Source organism: Gopherus evgoodei, chromosome 5 (genome assembly GCF_007399415.2).
Source record: "Gopherus evgoodei ecotype Sinaloan lineage chromosome 5, rGopEvg1_v1.p, whole genome shotgun sequence".
In the NCBI taxonomy this organism is placed as follows: Eukaryota; Metazoa; Chordata; order Testudines; family Testudinidae; genus Gopherus; species Gopherus evgoodei.
The window spans coordinates 2090206-2109215 of NC_044326.1; the positions used below are offsets into that span (position 1 = coordinate 2090206).

General features: G+C 48.8%; 1 protein-coding gene across 1 annotated transcript in view; it reads left to right on the plus strand.

Annotated features, from left to right (window-relative positions):
• SIGLEC1 (sialic acid binding Ig like lectin 1) overlaps positions 1 to 19010 on the plus strand; it is a 46000-nt gene that overhangs the window by 18034 nt on the left and 8956 nt on the right. Inside the window, exons 7-16 of the mRNA XM_030565500.1 lie at positions 54 to 353; positions 3455 to 3709; positions 4888 to 5187; positions 6977 to 7231; positions 8684 to 8983; positions 10644 to 10904; positions 13493 to 13795; positions 14933 to 15187; positions 17643 to 17948; positions 18409 to 18660. Of these exons, the coding sequence (XP_030421360.1) occupies positions 54 to 353; positions 3455 to 3709; positions 4888 to 5187; positions 6977 to 7231; positions 8684 to 8983; positions 10644 to 10904; positions 13493 to 13795; positions 14933 to 15187; positions 17643 to 17948; positions 18409 to 18660 (2787 nt within the window). The remainder of the gene's footprint in view (positions 1 to 53; positions 354 to 3454; positions 3710 to 4887; positions 5188 to 6976; positions 7232 to 8683; positions 8984 to 10643; positions 10905 to 13492; positions 13796 to 14932; positions 15188 to 17642; positions 17949 to 18408; positions 18661 to 19010) is intronic.

The following is a 19010-nucleotide window of genomic DNA, read 5'->3' on the forward strand; positions in this document are numbered from 1 at the left end:
CATGGCTCATCACAACGCCAATGCTCTGTCATTGTCTCCCTTCCACTGCACAGATCCCCCTAGGGACCTTGCCATCACCTTGTTCCAAGAGACGCAGGAAGGAAAACTGGCTCTCATTCACTGCACCGTGGATAGCCACCCCCTGTCTGTGCTAGCCCTTTACCGCAACGAGGCCCTCGTCGCCACCACCAGCTCCCACGCAGCCCCCAGCCAGCGGCTCAGCATCACAGCTTCCCACAACTCCTTGAAACTAGAGATCCAGAACGTGCTGCCGGAGGACGACGGCCGATACCGGTGCACGGCAAGCAACGCATACGGGAACGCGACTGCTGCTAAGCTGTTCCATGCCCAAAGTGAGTAAATGATTTGTGATTACCACGCGGGGTAAGGGGCTGCCACCAGTCGGGACTCCCAGGCCCCTGGACAGATTTTTGGGCATGATGCCTTCTCCGAGCATCATGTTTAATAATACCAACATTCTTCTGCCACCTTCACAGTGGAAACCCTGGGCAATGGGGTCTCTCTCATCACTCCGTTTGAGGAGCATTTCACAACTGTTCACTGTGCCATATCTGCACCATCCTTAGATTAAGGCCTTACAGAAAGGTCGTCTGACTGCTGGGGCACCCTCATGTCTAGGTGCAGCCTAGCAGGCCCTCCTCATCTATCGCCCCTCGCCAACAGCAGTGGTCTGCCTCGTCTCATGACTGCCCAGCTCGCTTTACGTCTCTCCCCAGCTTGAGTAACAAACATACAACAAAACATTCCAAATTGTCTCCCAACACAAGAGATTCCTCGGCCCCCTCGGGTGCTATTGCTCAGCTTGTCCTCGAGGCTCCATCTTCAGCCCCATCCTGGGCTCAACAGTCCTGACATGAAGCATGTACGCCCCTTCCTCAGGGCTGGGAGGGGAACCCTGGTCCATTCTCCTTCCCTGCAGCCTGCACTTAGCATAGCCTCTCTGCTGGTCCCCAGGCGTCTCCCTCTGTCCTCCCAGGGCCGCCTTCTCTGCTGGAACGCCGACTCAGGACTGCCTCTCTGTGCCTTAGCCTGTTCCCAGGCCCTGCCACAGGGAATAATTCCATTCCTGCAGCTTTCTTCAGTCTGCCTTCCCCTGCCCCTTCCCAGAGAGAGGAAACACCCAACCTCCTCTAAGGACAATGTGCCTCTGGCCCCAGCTTCACTGCCCCTGGCCTCCAGGTTTCCTCCTGGCTCTGGGCCCTCTGATTTTGGCTCCCAGGCTTCTCTCATCCTTTAGCCCAAGGAAACTCTCAGCTATCTCTCACCTGGGTCTCCTCCCTTCTTCTGCTCTGTGCTCCTTCCTTTATGAGCACCTGTCTCCCCCCTCAGCTGCCTGAGTAACCAGTTATGCCTGACACTCCTCCAGAAATCACCCGGGGGCCTGTTACACCCAGTCACAGACCTACACTCAATAAAGAAGTTATCGAGATGCTATTTAACGTTCTGATACAGGCAGAGCTGGCTGACAAAACAGAACAAGTTCACTGAACATTTTGAAGTTTCAGAGTTGGTGGCACAATTGGACCCATTTTTCATATTTTTTTCAGAAAATTTCATTACATATTTTTTCAAAACATTTCATCTCTCTTCCTTCTTTTGGCCCCTTTTGGCTAAGCAGTGAAATCATGTGGATAATGTCCAGTGGGGTCCCTCTCCCCCTAAACCTTTTCTTTTACTTGTTTTTCCTTTTTCCACTTAGTGACTTTTCAGATCTTCTCCTGTTTCAGACCAGTTACAGAGCGGCAAAAGGGAAAAAAGAAAAGTAAAGTGGAGGGTTGGAGGAGAGAAACAACCTTGCCAGTTTGCTCATCCAGTTGGATTCAGTGAGAGGGAGGGAATGATGAGAAAGAAGAAAAACCAAAAAATCTGTAGTTTCAAAATTTAAGTAATTTTTAGATTTTTGAAAACCAAAATGAAACAAAAATGTCAATGAGAACAAACTGAAAAATGTTAATTCCACCTAGAAATTTCTGCCTGAAAAATTCCATTGAAAATGACATTTTCCCACAACAAACAACAAAAACAAAAAAATCCTTTTTGACAAATCCCATTTTTGCAGTGGGAAAATGTTTTGGTTAATTTTTTTTGACCAGCTGTAACTATAGACAGCTAAGGGACTGCTGATTTCAACTCACTTTTCTCCCGTCTTCTGGATTGTGCCTTGAAGAAGCTACAGCTGATTAGTAATGCAGATGCTCAGGATGAAGAGAGCATGTTGTTCCGATGCTGAAGTTCTGTGAAGTTTCATATAGACCTAGTGTATCTTTATGAGGTCTTTTTGTTTTTAAGCTTTCTCTGGAAGGAAATTATTTCTTTGATTGGAGAAGCCAGGAGCCTCTCTAATAGAGCTAATCAGAAAATGTTTTTCAGAGTTTTTTTTCCTTTTTGGAAATTTTGAGTTTTCTCCAAAATTTTTAGGTTTCTTAGCAAAATATTGAAAATTCCAAATTTTTGACAGAAAAATTTCAACTGGAAATTAAAAATATTTCTATTTGGAAATGCAGTGATGGTACTTCATGGGAATTGTAGTTTAGGGTCCTCATATTCCCTTTCTCCTCTATAGTACCGAATCCCAGCCAAACCACAATTCCCATGATGCACCACGGCTTCCTTCTTGTTAAGCCACCACAGGAGCATCAAGGGACTCCCTGGTGCAGTGCATCATGGCAAATGTAGTTTGACTAGGGAACCCAGCCCATAGAGAAGAGTGCAGGCAGTATGCACCTGAACTACAACTCCCATGAAGCACTGCAGCAGTATTTCCAAACTGCAGTGTTTCAGCTTTGAGCCAAAAGCCAAAATCTGTTCTGGTTTTCGGTGTTTGGGTTTTGTGACAAAAAGTCATTTTTTCCACACAGAAACCAGAATTCTTTTGTGGAATATTTTGTTTTACCAAAAAAAAAAGCAATTTTTCTGTTGAAAAACAGTTTCTACAGGATTTTTTCAACCCTCCTTCCTCCTTTGGGCCAGCTATCCCAATGTGGTAGGAGAGGCTGAAAGCCATCCTGCCAGTCTTATAAATGGCCTGTATTCCTCCTCTCCCTCCCTCCCCCAAACTGGACACAATAAAAAAGAACAGCAAACAATAAAGAACCTCAGCCTATCCCCTTTCCCAAGCCCATAATACTGCGGTATACGCAAACCCAAACAAGAGCAGGGTGCTGGATCTCCACTCAGCAGCTGGACTAGAGGCTTGATTTCATGTCCCTGGCTTCATTACATCTCGCCGTACATCACGGAACTCACACAGCCCTGAGCACCAAAGCATATATTTGGATTGGCAACATGGGCCAGTGTCCAGCTGGGACTACGGAGGCTGCTCAGGCTCACACAGCTCATGTGAGGCCCAGAGGACAAACCTTGGGTCACTGCCCTATCATGACAAAGATTTCACTCCCCTGCTTTACTGTGTTTCCTTCCCTCCCTCTTTCAGTGGCGAGAGTGTTGATCAGTCCCTCCCCGGAAGTGCGCGAAGGAGATGCAGTCACCCTGACGTGCGTCGCCACCCGAAGCGCAGAGGAAGGGACCAGCTACACCTGGTATAAGAACACCAGGTGGCTGAAGGAGACCTCAGAGAACACCCTGGTCCTCCCAGGTGCGAGCAGCAGGGATGCCGGCGCTTTCCAGTGTAAGGCCCAAAATAAGAGAGGCAGCAGCACCTCTCCGGCTGTCACCCTGCGGGTGCTGTGTAAGTATGACCTCCCTTCCACAGCCCCCAGAATAAGGCAAAAGGGGGAATTCTTTGTGATTAGGGAACTGGCTAATCCTTAGATCAGCTGGAGGAACATCTTGGGGAGGCCACAATTCACACACTAATGGCCAAGTTCTGCCCTCAGCTGCCCCATTGTGAAACTAAAGTGATCCCTGAATCAATGGAGTGACTCCAGATTTACACAAGCATGTCTAAGAGCAGAATCTGGCCCTGAGAGCCTTTATTAAAGTAAGATGCAAGTCAGTTAATCAGATCAATCTGGCAATACCGTCCTGGTCCTGCAGCTGATGGGAAATAGCTAGCCTCCAGGACCCAGCAACCTTCTAGCTGAGTTCACAATCCAGATTCTACAGCAGGGTGCTAAACTGGCATGGTGCTAGTGGAGTTGTCATCTTGCAGTGAGATGTAGAGTAGAACTAGTATCCTGACCATTCATGGTCAGTAAAAACAGGCCCTGGCTGGCATTCTTCATAAAAGTATTAACTCTGGTGCCAGGCTCAAATTCCGCTTGCGGTAACTGCTGTTCATCCTGCCAGTTACTTCTCCCTGTTTTAAGAAGAAACCGTTGTTTTTGCTTCCTGCCCTTAACATGAGTGTAGAGTTGCTATGCACTGTAAAACAGCTGCTACGTTCCACCCCACATCTGCGTGTGCATTTCAGAGGTGGATGCCATGCTCCCTACCCATAGCTTGTGTATGAGTTTAAATCTCTGGACTCTATCCAGATCCAAGGCTCCATACAAATGCAAGATCCTTGGGTCAGCTCCTGAATGAGTGTCAATCGGAGTAGCTCCACTGAAGGAAATAGAGCTCTACGGATAGACACCAGCTGAGGGTCTGGCCCATTGTTATCATCTAAACTCCCAAAGTTCTACCCCAGAACATACCGTCTGTCATATCAAAGTGAGGCTGGCAGTTCAGGGACCTTCAGTTGCTCCAGATTCCAATTCTGGCCAGATTCCTGTCTTGTCTGTATTGGCCCAGGCCTGTTTGAGCAAGGAAAGACACTGAAGCAACAGCCTGGCTGCTGGTGCCATCAGAAGGACCCATCAGAGCGCTGGGGAAGGAGGGCAGAGCGTTGCAAGGGTTTCTCCTAATCTAGTAAACAATCATGTGTCAAATAACATATCGGCCAACAACATTTTAACCCTGCAGTCCCACCGAGACGGCCCCAGATGACCTCCCTGCTAGAGACGCAGAACAGGCACCTGGGCATCATCCTGTGCACCACAGACAGCGATCCACAGTCCGCATTAGCCCTGTACAGAGGAGAGGAATTAGTAGCTTCCACCAGTGGCTCCCGCTCGGCCGGCCAGAAGCTCAGTGTGACGCCATCGTACAACAGCCTGAAGGTGGAGATCCGCGAGGTGGTGCTGGAGGACGAAGGGACCTACGTGTGCTCAGCTAGAAACGCCTATGGCAATGCAAGCACCTCCATGGTCTTCAGTGCAGAGAGTGAGTCCCCAGCTAGGTTCCTTTTGTCAAAGGGAACTGGCCTTTCCAACCGCGTGTGGTGGGAGAGAGACCCAGGCAGGCAGGGAGGGGGCCAGGCCCCTGTGTTGGCGGTAAGGGACGATTCACGCTAATCCTTCTGCTGTTATAAAAAAAACAAGAACAACTCAGCAATTCCATTGATCACAATGGGGATTCACTGGAGGGGCGGGTCGCGTTCCACCGACTCCTGTCACGGCCCTGGATTGAATCCTTAGTGAAATGGCTGTTGTGAGGGATTGAATAAGTATCACATCCTTTGGTCACCCTGAGCATCATTCACCACTGGAACAATTTCCCAAAGGTCGGGGTGGATTCTCCATCACTGGCAAGTTTTGAATCAAGGTGGGATGTTTGTCTAACAGCTCAGCTCCAGGGATTATTGTGGGGCAGATCTCCAGCCTGGGCTATGCAGGAGGTCAGCCTAGATCACAGTTGTCCCTTCTGGGCTTGGAATCTATGAATCTATGGGTGATTCACTACGGATCCCACCCTATTAACTGCTGTAGGGGATGCCCCATTGCTTCCTAGGATGGCATCCAAGTTAGTGGGATGGGATCCATAAAGGGAACAAGTTAAAGGGGAGATTCCACAGTATCCTATGGAACCACTGAATATTAAATATCATAGATTCATAGAAATGTAGGGCTGGACGAGACCTCAAGGGATCATCTACTCCATCATGAAGGGAGGAAACTGCCTGAAATGTAAGTGTCCAATCTGGGCCTTTTGACCGAGTTTGCTACATAAAACCAAGCTTCTGAGCATGGAGACGCAATACTGGATAAATACGACATATCACAAATGACTTTAGGCCATGCACATTTTGCCAGGCACCGGCTGTTTGACAGAACTCGGGGATAGCTGTAGGAAAATGGCTGCCAAATGGGGGCAGCATAATGGCCCCTTTTTGACATTTGAAACAATTGAGTCATTCGCTGCTAAAATAAAGATAATTGTGAAATTTGCAAAATGTTCCAAAGTCCCTCAAAGCCGGCGATACTCCAAGAAGCAACGATTCCCATCTGTGGGCCAGATTCTGCTCTCAAGAACACCAAGGTAAATCCAGAGTCACTCCACTGAAAGCGATAGAATTATTATGCATTTACACTGGTGTAACTGAGATCAGAATCTGGCATTGTGTTCAAAGTTCCCCTCTCAAAGCATCATACAACTCCGATGTACAAGGTCATCTAATGTATGCCGCCCCCAAGGTACTCCTCCTACCCCCCCGCCCACAGAAAACCTCACACGCACATTCTGCTGTGCATTCTCCAGGACTTTGCCTACTCCAGTTTTAACTGTCTGTTACAGCTACCACTGCTTCTCTTGAGAGCCTGTCCCCAGCCTAATCGAATCACAGAATCTAGTGATGGAAAAGACCCTCTTCTATGCTCCTAGCACCAAGGGGCAGGACTGCTCCCTCCAGAATATTTTCTAGAGCTCTGTTGAGTCTAAATTTTAAATGTCCCATGCAGTGGGGCTCCAGGCTGTCTCTGGGGGACAGATTGCACTAGCAGGAAATGTAGTCTAGGATACACAGACTAACTCCCCCTTGGGATAAGCCCATCCCCTTGCTCCTTCATATACCCCCATGGCCTGCCCTTAACAACCACCTGCCCCCTTGGCCCTCCAGCCCTAGCAGACAATTATGTCATGCCCCATAATGTACCCAAAGAGACACATCTTTCGTTGCTTTGCTCTTCCCCCGTCGCTCAATCCCTGAATCCTGTTTTCTCTCTTCCCCACTCAGCGGCAAGGGTCATCGCCACGCCGGCCTCAGAGGTGCAGGAAGGCCAGGGGGTCAACCTGACCTGCCACGTGAGCAGCAACTCATCGGCTATGACTAACTACAGCTGGTACAGAAATGGCCAGTGGCTGTCCGAGGGCCTGGCCAATTCCCTGGTGTTCCAGCGGGTGGCCAGTGCAGATGCCGGGGTCTATTACTGCAAGGCAACGAATAATGGAACAAGCAGAAGCTCCGCCTTGGTCTCGCTGAATGTGCTGTGTAAGTTCCAGACACTTTGAATCTTCATGGCAGTGGCAGGTTCCCACAGGAGCACGTACGCATGGGCCCCAGTGGTGCAGTCAGTCCTGTCCCAACCAACACACCTAACTACACTTGCAGGTGTGTGTCACGGTTGTGTGTACATGTGAGGGTACATTTGGCTACATGTCAGTGGCTGCATGTGTGTTCATGTGGGTGTGTGGGTCCATGTAGTGTGCACGTGTATGATTGTGTGGGTGTGTGCATGTGTGGGTGTATGTGCACCTGTGTGCATTGTTTGTGTGTGTCTGGGCTCTTGCGTACATGCAGAAGCATGCGTATGTGCCAACACGTATGTGCACATGTAATCCAGGCTTACTCAGGCTGATGCTCTGGCCCCAGTAGTGGCCGAATCACATGGAAGCTGAAGACCCTGTTATGCCCCAAACAAGGACCTGTCTCTAAAAGCACGAGCTCCTGCTGCCTGTGCTAAAATACCCAGGGCTGTGAGCTCAAGGCTGGAGCCAGCCCACCAAGCTACATGTGATCCAACCGCTAGAGGGGGACCATGCGCCCCCCTGAGTACGAATGGGCGACACGTCCGTCTGTTCCGGTCAGAAGATACCTGTGAAACACTGTGATCAAACGTGACTTATTGAACTGTGGCGACCAGCCTGCGTGCAGTCCCTGTGCTGTTGTCTAACACGCAGTGCTGTCGCTTCCCCTCCCATGCTTGCACAGCCAGACTGTTTGCTTTAGGAGCCAAACTGCTCGCCTGGCTTTTTAAAATTCACTGTCGGGTTCTTCATGTCAGTCTCAAAACCTCAGAAACTCATTCTCCTGCTTCCGGTCATTAGTACCAGCTTCCACTCTGCCCTTCACTTGGTCACTGCTGATGAGAGACTGCCTCCTCCGCTGCAGATCTGCCAGCAGGAATGGCCAGCAAGAGTAGATTTGGGGCCAGGCTGTATTCTTTTCCAGGGTCACCATAGGAAGCTAAAACCTGAGCAGAACTGACAATAAATAGCCTGTCTGTAATTAACCAGCTAGTGTGGGTGTGGGTGAGATCATGTGTGTGTGTTAGAATATGCATGAGCATGTCTGTGTATTTTAGCAGGCAAGTGAGCGTGTGTATTAGAATGTGTGTGTGTGTATTTTAGCATGCATGGGATCATGTGCCTTCGTGTGTGTGATTCTCTCTACTGGATGGAATCAGAGCTTTTCTTCTGTGTGTCATAGCCCCAGTACAGCTCACAGTTAAGGGCGATTCTCTGCTAGCTCAATCAGACGAGGAGCTGAGTTCCATCACTGCGTCCCCTGTAAGGTTTCTAGTGGTTGTGGTATGCAGCAGAGTGATGACAATGGTGAGGATCTAGGTGGCCATGGGATGGTCCAAGAGGGATAGGAGGGGTTTTTAAACAAGCCTCAAGACATTTATAAACTTGAGGATGATCTTTGCTCCCGACTCTTCAGACGCCCCCAGGAATCCCAGAATGACCTCGTTCCTGGAGGCGGAGATGGGCAGACTGGCCATCATCCGGTGCATGGTGGACAGCAACCCCCCGGCCCAGCTGTCCCTGTATAAAGGAGATAAACTTATGGCCTCCACCGGCTCCAGGACTGCAGCTGCCCAACGGATCGGCATCACTGCCTCCCCGAACTCCCTCAGGGTGGAGATCCGGGACATCACGCTGGAGGACGAAGGGAATTATCGCTTCACTGCTAGCAATGCCTATGGCACATCTTCTGGGCTCCTGTACTTCCGTGTGCAAAGTGAGTACGGAGGAAATGGCTACAGGGCATGTGCAGCACTTCCCTCTGCTGGGTGCATGCAGAACTGCTCATCTGTGTGTCCTAGATCCCATGCTGCTAGGGAGTGGTCAGATGCTACTTTGATTCTAGGGCCTCAGGAGTTCCATGGGGACAAGGACCTCCTAGGAAGCCTTTGGACCAGGCAGGGGTCCCTGCACTAGAGACAGGTGATTGGCTACAGGTTTCATAGGGTCTGTCTGGAGTAACGCCTTCAAATTTGGCTACTTCTCTGAATCTTGGACGAGCTTTCTCAGGCTATAAAACCAGGCTGGAAATGCTGTGAGAATGGAGAGTCCTAGTACGCACCCACCAAGAAATACCGCAAGATGGGGGAGAGGTCTTCTGTGTGTAGCTAGGAAGGGCAGAGGATATGCAGGGAAATGACCTGTAATGAAGAGGGTGAGGAGGAACGTAGCTGAGCATCTGAGAACCGTTAAACAGGGGAGCTGCCCCAGGGCCGCAGAGAGGCAGGGGGCAAGTGGGGCAATTTGCCCCAGGCCCTGCAGGGCCCTCATGAGAGTTTTTCAGGGGCCCTGGAGTGGAGTCCTTCACTTGCTCTGGGTCTTTGGCGGCAATTCAGTGGCTGGGGGTCCTTCTGCCCTGGGACCTGCCGCCGAAGTGCTGGGTCTTCGGTGGCAATTTGGTGGCAGGGGCCCCCTGCGGCCGAAGACCCCAGACCCCCTGAATCCTCTGGGTGGCCTTGGAGCTGCCCCTAGATGAATAACTCCTGGGAGCATTCGGGTGGGACTTGCCCATCACCTAGGAGAGGAAGAGCCCTCTCTGCATTCACGGGTACTTTAATGAGTATTTGACCTAAGTCCTCTCTGCTGCATTTATTGGACACCGTAGCCTTCACTTCCTGTCCTAACCTGTTATGTAGCATTGCTGTATAAACAGTTGTCATGTTCCACTGCAGAGATGGCAGCATAGTAATGGTGGGTGATCCTGACTGTAAAGCACCAACAGGAGCATTTGGGGCTCTGTTATTGATGTAGCCTGAGAGGCATGCACAGTCCTGCCCAGGCAGGCAGATAAAGATCCCTGCCCCAAGAAGCTTACAAACCATGGACTAGATCTTGATGTCCTTGCTCAGTCCTTCCTCAGGCAAACTGTCATTGACTTTGTAGTGAGTAAGGCTGGAGTGCCGCTGCCAAGGCCTAAGCCAGCATGGGGAGGGCGGTGAAGTGCACTGGAATGGTGTAAACTGAGGCAGGTGGGGATTTTTGGAGGAGAAGAAAAGGCCTTGACGGATGGTGATGGAAATTAGGTTTAGGCCAAAATCAGAACCCCAGACCCAAAGCCTGAGTTTCAGGGAAGTTTGGATCTGGATCCAGAGTCTGCAATTCAAGCCTGTGTCTGTAATGAGTCGACACACTGAATGCAACCTCTATCCCGCTGGATTTTGTGGGAGCTTTAGAACCATTTCCAGATCTGGATTTCCCATCTTGGATATAAAAGGCTGAATCAGAACTGCCCGAATAGCAGCCCCCGTATTTTGGATTGAGATCCAAACTTGGCATGTCGGGGCCATCTAGGGTGGGGCCAGAGGTAGGATTCAACTTGCTTCTGAGATCCAGGCTGTTGTTATCTCTCTTTGTGGTGGTTTGTCTCCATCCTCTAGCGGCCAGAGTTCTAATTACGCCCTCCACAGACGTGCAGGAAGGGGATGATGTCTCCCTGACATGTGATGTGACAGGAAATGCTCCAGAGGGTGCCATCTACACCTGGTACAAAAACAGCCACCGGCTTCAGGAGAGCTCAGACAGCTTCCTGGCCTTTCCACACATAACCAGTGGGGATACTGGCTCTTACCACTGCAAAGCTCACAACCCCAAGGGAACCAGCAGCAGCATCTCCCCAGCCGTCAGCTTACACGTCTCTTGTAAGTGACATTGTTTATCCAGGTGGAGGCTGAGCCAGTTCTTATGGAGGTCTGTGGCCAGCGTCTCATTGATGTCAGTGGATAGTGGAGCAGACCGTTGCGTTGCATCGCTGCTTAACTACGCCCTGGGCTGGGTACATTGTTTTTCTCCAGAGCCCCTGCTGGAGGATGGCTATTCCCAGAGTGGGTTGGAAATTTTCCAGCGGGAGATTTTCCTGGCAGGAAATGATGATTCATCGAAAGCAAAACGTTTCGCAGAAATGCATCGTCTTTGGTGAAAATTTGTTTGAAATCAAAAGGTGAAAAGAGCATTTCAATCGGGTCCAATGTTCCATTGCAGCCTTTTTGGACCAGAACGTTTCACTTTTCCATTTCGACATGACTTTTGGTTTCTGATTTTTTCCCTTTTTATTATAAAATAATCACATCAAATGAAAACAAAAAGGCAAAATCAGGACGAAACGTTTCAATGTTGTCAAAATAAAACATTTTGATTGACCTGAAATTTTATTTATTTTTTCTTTAGAATTTTGGCTAGCAGGAAATTTCAGAATTCTTTGATTTCCAAATCACAAATCTCCCCCTGAACTGAAGATGGCAGTTTCTGCACAGCTCTGCGACTGCCCCAGGCCATGGCTGGCCGAGATTCCATGAACCAGGGCCCTGCTCCAGGACAGCCTATTGCTTCTGATGGCTCTAGAGAGAGAGGTTCTGGCACTGATCATGACAAGCCAGAGGCAGGAGCCCGTATTGCTTGGTAACATTCACGCTGAACTCAATAGGAATTTGCCTGAGCAGAGAAGGAACAGGAACTGTGGAAGGGTCACAGGTTTCACCCTGACCCTTGCCAATGTTATATCAAAGACTTATTGAGCAGAGCAGGAGACGGTACGGGCCACACACCCTGGAGAAAGAGTCAGGCCAGGACCCATTTCAGTGGGAGTTAGGCTTTGAAGGTCTGGGCCATAGTTGCTCTGTGCCTTAGTCCCACAACCATAACATGGAGGTCTTACAGACCCCTTGCCGCAGAGGCATGTTGTGAGAATGAATCCACTAACGGCTGTGCAGTGGATAGCACAAGGAAGTAGCTGATGGACACGTCTCCCCGCTGTGTCAGGCCAGCAGAGACCTTTGTAACCAGGCAGCTGGAATCAATTCCAGCCTCTTCCCAGCACCACTGTGCATCACCCTTCTTTTAAAGTGTCATCACTTGCACTTTTGGGCCTTTGCTTAAATAAGGAATCTCATTGGACCCTCCGGGCTACCCTCGTCAACACACAGGAAGAAATATCAATGACTATTCATCAGGAATGCTCAGCAATAAGCATATGTAGGACTGCCCACCTGTATCATGGCATTTACACTGTAGGAGGCAGAGCTCAAGGGGGAAAAATTTTTCCCATCATGTGAAAATTTTCAGGAGTTGAAAAAACTTTCCCATCCTGGATCTGGATCAAACACCAAAATCTCAAAAATTTTCTGCAAACTGAAAAAACAAAAACAACAAAACCAAACTTCAGGTCCAGATCAATGGAAATATTTTGTTTTGATCATTTTGAAACCATTTTGTTTTGATTTTGAACTTTTCTTTGGTTGTTAACCTTTTTTAAAGGTTTAACTGGCTGACTTTTCAAAACAAAGTCATTTTGAACTCGAAAACTGCTGTTTTTTTCATTTCAAATCTTTTGCAACTTTTTTTCCAAACATTTTTCAAGGCCAGAGATTTGTTGAAACCAACTGTTTCACAAGCAGTTTCATTTTCAATTCATGAAAAATTTTTGACCCCCCAAAATTACATCGAAAATTCCCAACCGGCTCTAGGAAGAGAAGCGAACCACAAATATAAATTAAAAAGTATTTGCAGTGGACTCTTTAATTTTGATTTTCAAATGGGAATGGGATGGTCTGATCAGATTCTTCTGGGTGGATCTGCCTTTCCATCTTCTCCTTCTATTATTTGTAGTGTGGTAGTGTCTGCAACGGAGAACTTACAAGATAAAAGGACTTAAGATGGGTTCTCAAACTTCATTGTACCGTGACCCCCTTCCGACAACAAAAATTACTACATGACCCCAGGAGGGGGAACAGAAGTCTGAGCCTGCTCGAGCCCCACTGCCCTGGGTTGGGGGGTCAAAGCCCGAGCCCCACTGCTCCAGGCAGGAGGTCCAAAGCTGAAACCCAGGGGCTTCATCCCCAGGCAGGGGGCCTGTAACCGGAGCCCCACCACCCAGGGCTGGAGCCCTGGGTGGTGGGGCTCAGGCTTCAGCTTCGGTCCCGGGGATGGGGCTCGGGCTTTGGCCCTGGGCCCCAGCAAGTCTGAGCCAACCCTGGTGACCCCATTAAAATGGGGTTCTGACACCCAGTTTGAGAACTGCTGACTTAGGAGATAAAGGGTTGTGAGGGGAATAGGGATCCAGCATAGACGTTTCAAGCAACTGACTGTGAATATTGTGCTGGTGAAATAGGCTGGCAGCCCCAGAAACAAGGCTTTGCTGGTCAAAGAAGGAATCGTGGCATTAAAGGCTCAAGATGATGGCAAATGAAGAGCATGTTGACTGTGCCTTAATGTGAGTGTCTCACCCCAACAGATCCGCCCCGGGAGCCCCAGCTGACCTCCTTCCTGGAGATGCCGGATGGGCAGCTGGGCGTTCTCCAGTGCACGGTTGATAGTGACCCACAGTCAGAGTTATCTCTGTTCAGAGGAGGCGAACTCGTGGCTTCCACCACTGGCTCCCACCCTGCAGCCGGACAGCGAGTCAGTGTCTCCTCATCACACAACAGCTTGAAGGTGGAGATCCAGGCTGTGGTAATGGAGGATGAAGGAGAGTATGTGTGTTCTGCTAGTAACGCGTATGGCAACACAACCACCTCGCTGAACTTCACTGGAGAGAGTGAGTGCAACATTGCCATCTACTGCCATGGGAATTGGATCCATCCATCCATCTATCCCCCTACATACCGCTGTATCCCGCCAGCCAGTCACCCACCTACATACCTCTGATAGCTATAGATCCAGCCATACAGACCCCTGTATCCAACCATCCCCCTACATACCCCTGTATCTATCCATCCATCCAACCATCCCCCTACATACCCCTATATCCATCCATCCACCTAAATATCCCCTGTATCTATCCATACATCCATCCCCATACATACCCCTGTATCCAACCATCCACCTAAATATCCCCTGTATCTATACATCCATCCATCCCCATACATACCCCTATATCCATCCATCCACCTAAATATCCCCTGTATCTACCTATTCATCCATCCATCCCCATACATACCCCTATATCCATCCATCCACCTAAATACCCCTTGTATCTATCCATCCATCCATCCCCATACATACCCCTGTATCCATCCATCCACCTAAATATCCCCTGTATCTATCCATCCATCCATAAATCCCCATACATACCCCTGTATCCAACCATCCACCTAAATATCCCCTGTATCTATACATCCATCCATCCATCCATCCGTCCCCATACATACCCCTATATCCATCCATCCACCTAAATATCCCCTGTATCTACCTATCCATCCATCCATCCCCATACATACCCCTATATCCATCCATCCACCTAAATACTGCCTGTATCTATCCATCCATCCATCCCCATACATACCCCTGTATCCAACCATCCACCTAAATATCCCCTGTATCTATCCATCCATCCCCATACATACCCCTATATCCATCCATCCACCAAAATACCCCCTGTATCTGTCTATCTATTCATGCATTCCCATACATACCCCTGCATCCATCCACCCATCTCCTTACATACCCCTGTATCTATCTGTCCATCCTTCCCCATACTTATCCCTGTATCTCTCTCTCTCTCTCTCTATAATCCTTGCATCTCCATACGTATCGCTGTATCCATCCATCCCTCTACATAACCGTCATATCCATCTGTCCATCTCCATACATGCCCTTTATCTATCTATCCATCCATCCATCCACCCACACCCGTAGTATATAAACATTTTCTCACATTAGTCTTTCCTCCCAGCTGCAAGGGTCTGGATCTCTCCTTCGCCGGATGTCCACGAGGGGGATGCTGTTAACCTGACCTGTGCAGTTGACAGTGATGCCTCTGGGATGCCGCACTACACCTGGTATAAGAACAACATATGGTTCAGCGAGAGCCCTGGCAGGTCACTCATGTTTCCCAAGGTCACCACCGCTGATGCTGCATCCTACCACTGCACGGTGAAGACCCAGGAGAGGGTTAGAAACTCTTCCCCAGGCACTTTGAACATCCTCTGTAAGTTCTTTGCACAGTTGAACTGTGCAAGGTTCAGAGAAAAATGCCTCTGTATCCACCAGCACAGCCCAGAGCCCCCAGCCCACTAGCCTAGACAGGGGGGCTAGATAAGGGACCCCTCCATACATTGGGAGGGGAGGGCTGCACTTCTGCCGAAGCATCCTGCTTTGGCAACTGCTGGAGACAAGACCCCAGAGCTGGTGGACCTATGGTCTGATCTGCAAGGCAAAGTCTATGTCTTTAGAGGAACCCCATTGTAGGAGCATAGTGTAGTCCTCCCCCCGCCCCCCGGTCTTTAGAAAGCAGACAATGCTCCATGGTTTGTGCCCACTCAAACCACACAGGGGAGAAAAGGCATCCAAACATTAGCAAGAGACGTGTTTGGATTGAGCCTAGATATATTGAGCCATCCCTTGGGAACTGGGGGTTTGAAGGATCTGGGAACTGTGTCAAGTAAAGGGTGAGGTCTAGTCTGAGGGTCGGGGAAGGTTTCCTTGTTCCATCCTGACTCCCTAGAGTGGAAATCCACCCATGCTCCTGGCCATCAGTTTAGGAGCCAGCTGTTAGAGGACATGTCAAGTGGGTAGCTGTGGAGAGCGTGGGCAGCAGGGAGAAGGGTGAGTGGAGCTCATTGTGGGGAAGTAAGGCAGCTGCAAAGGGTCACGTCTAGGTGTGGAAGTGGGATGGACAGTAGTTCAAACTGAGCTAGTTTCAGCAGGAAACCAGGTAAATTCAGAATTTGCCAAATCTCATCTCAAGCCAGAACCACAGCCCTCCTTGTTACCACCAGCCACAGCCTCACCTGGAACTAGATGTGGGTAAAAAATACCAAGCATTTTTTGGCAGAAAGTGTTGACATTTTTTCACATTTTTCAAAATTCCCCAAGAAAAAATTACAAAAAAAATGAAACGGAAAAGTGATCCATTTTCAAAAACTGTTTTTATTAAACATTTTCTGATTTTTGAAAATGAAAAATTGATTTATTTTTACTGGAAACAATTTTTTTAAACGAAAGCCAAAAAAACATTTTACAGAAACATTTTTGGTTTCCGGTTTTTCTATGTTCATTAAAAAAAGTTTCAATTAAAAATATTTTTCAGAGGTTCATAGATTCCAGGCCAGAAGGGACCACTGTGATCATCCAGTCTGCTCTCCTGTATAACACAGCCGGAGACCTGCCCCACAATAATCCCTAGAGCTGAGCTTTTAGAAAACCAGCCCAACCGAATTTAAAAATTGCTAATGATGGAGAATCCACCATGATCCTTGTTAAGTTGTTCCGAGGGTTAATTACCTCACTGTTAAAAATGCATCTTTTATTTCAAGTCTGAATTTGTCTAGCTTCAACTTCCAGCCTTTGGATCGTGTTAGACCTTTGTCTGCTAGATTGAAGAGCCCATTATTAAATATTTGTTCCCTGTGTAGGCAGGTGTCGACTGTGATCAAATCATCTCCTAAGCTTCTCTTTGTTGAGTAAAACAAATTGATCTCCTTGAGTCTGGTGATCAGCACTACTTAACACCCAACCCTAGGGTTCCCCCAAAACTCAGTCAACAAGTCCAGGGGTCCTCCTCATGCCCCTTATCCTGAGTATCAAGTGCTGAGGCAAGAAAGTGGAGTGAACATTGCTAAATATGGCACATGTCAATGGGTCTGACTTTTGAACTGAGTTCACATTGCCTACAATCACACTGCCCTGTTTGTGTTTATTTTCCATGAGTATTAGTGTTCCCAGGACAGAAGTTGCCAAAAGTGGAGAATCTGCAGCTGATTCCAGAGAATATATGAAAAGCGAGTTTGCAATCTTTTCCCCCCAGAAACCTGAGTCTTAGAGTCACACTCATCCAATCAGGGAACAGTGACACACCATGTGACCCCAACATGTCCAATCAACGCAGCTTGAATTTTTGTATTGAATACTCATCACAAACAGCTCATTGTGAACGAGCGACAGGCCAAGAGTCAGTCATAGAAATCCCTTGCCAAGTAATTTTGAATAACAATGGAACTCAAGAAAAATGAGGCAAAGTTCACTGAATAAATCATAGAATATCAGGGTTTGAAGGGACCTCAGGGGGTATCTAGTCCAACCCCCTGCTCAAAGCAGGACCCACCCCCAGACAGATTTTTGCCCCAGATCCCTAAATGGCCCTCTCAAGGATTGAGCTCACAACCCTGGGTTTAGCAGGCCAATGGCTCAAACCACTGTGCTATCCCTCCCCTCCTTGAGCTGTGACAAATTGCTTGTCCAGCTCTAATAATGGATCCTTCATGAAACCTTTCTGGATCTAGTTCACAGAGTCACACAGTCCCAAGCTAGAAGAAGCCATTCAATTATCCAGTCCGACCATCTGTATAACAAGGCAGGGAATTTCATCCAGGTACCCAATAATTTGTGAGTCGCTGATGTCACATTAAAGTTCTGAAGTCAAATTAGATCCTCCTTCCTTGTAGATCCTCCCAGGAATCTCTGGGTGAAGTCCTTCCTGGAGACTCAAGATGGGAAGCTAGCCATCATCATCTGTGCTGTTGACAGTAACCCGCAGTCAGAACTGGCCCTGCGCAGAGCTGATGAGCTGGTTGCTTCTAGTTCCTCCCGAGGTGATGGGGCATCCGGACAGAGGTTACGCGTCTCATCCTCTCCTAACACCTTGAAACTGGAGATCAGGAGCGTCACCTTGGAGGATGAAGGGATGTACGTGTGCTCTGCAAACAATGCAATCGGCGAAGCCAGCACCTCTGTATACTTCACCATCGAGAGTGAGTATGGAGTTTGTCATTCCCATTGCACTCCAGTGTTGCTTAGAAGGGAACTCGGGGCAGATTCTCTCCCCCACTGCCCTCCCCCTGCAGCAGGGAGTGAAATCTTCCTGTCTATTCTGCTGGGGATTCTCCTGGCCAGGAGACTGCTAACTAAGTGGACAAAGAAGCCACAGAGCCATCTGACCCAAGCATAGGGGGTGTGTAGAGACAGGGAAGCAGATATGGCTGAAACATGCTGCATTCCAGCTATCCCTGGCTGGTGAACATGGATCATTGCCAGGTGTGTAGGTTGGAGCAGCCCCCATGCTGCTCTAACCTATGCCAGGCCTGGGATAGAACTGGGCAGAGGATCAGAGATCTGTAACACTCTACCAAGCTGACTCCGATTGTTAGTTGGTGGTTTCAAAGGGCTGCTCCAGCTGTATCCATTCCAGCTTTGCTCTGGTTTCTTCCACAGCTGTGAGGGTTGTGATCCAACCGGGTCCCGATGTACGTGAGGGAGACCACATCACACTGACCTGTGAGGATGCCAGTGCCCGGCCGAGCACCATTTACACCTGGTACAAGAACACCAAATGGCTGGCAGAGGGCTCTGCCAGTTCCCTCACGATCCGTGGTGCGGCGGGCACTGATGCTGGCTCGTACTCCTGCACGGCTCACAATGACAGGGGAAGGAGAACATCTCTGCCCACCGCCTTGCGCGTGCTCTGTAAGTTGCCTGCGGTTTAGATAATGTTACATCTTCTCAGATGGAGGCATGCAACCGAATTCCCAGTGCAGGTGACTCCCAATCACAAAACCAAGTCTTCTTGGCTACCTGCCAAGGCTAGCTCCAGGGACAAGAGATCATTGTTTCTCTGGGGAATGGATGACATTTCCCTGCTGGACACAACCCAAATGGGTCAAATTCTTGAAACGTTACTTAGCTTTAAATATCTTAAGTGGAAACATTCCCCACTCTAGAAAGGGAAGGTCTTTGTCCCCCTCTAGTGGCTGCTCCACATCAGAGGTTAATGAGTCTGCCGTTGCTGCCAGCTAACGAATGGGCTTAGTCTTTTC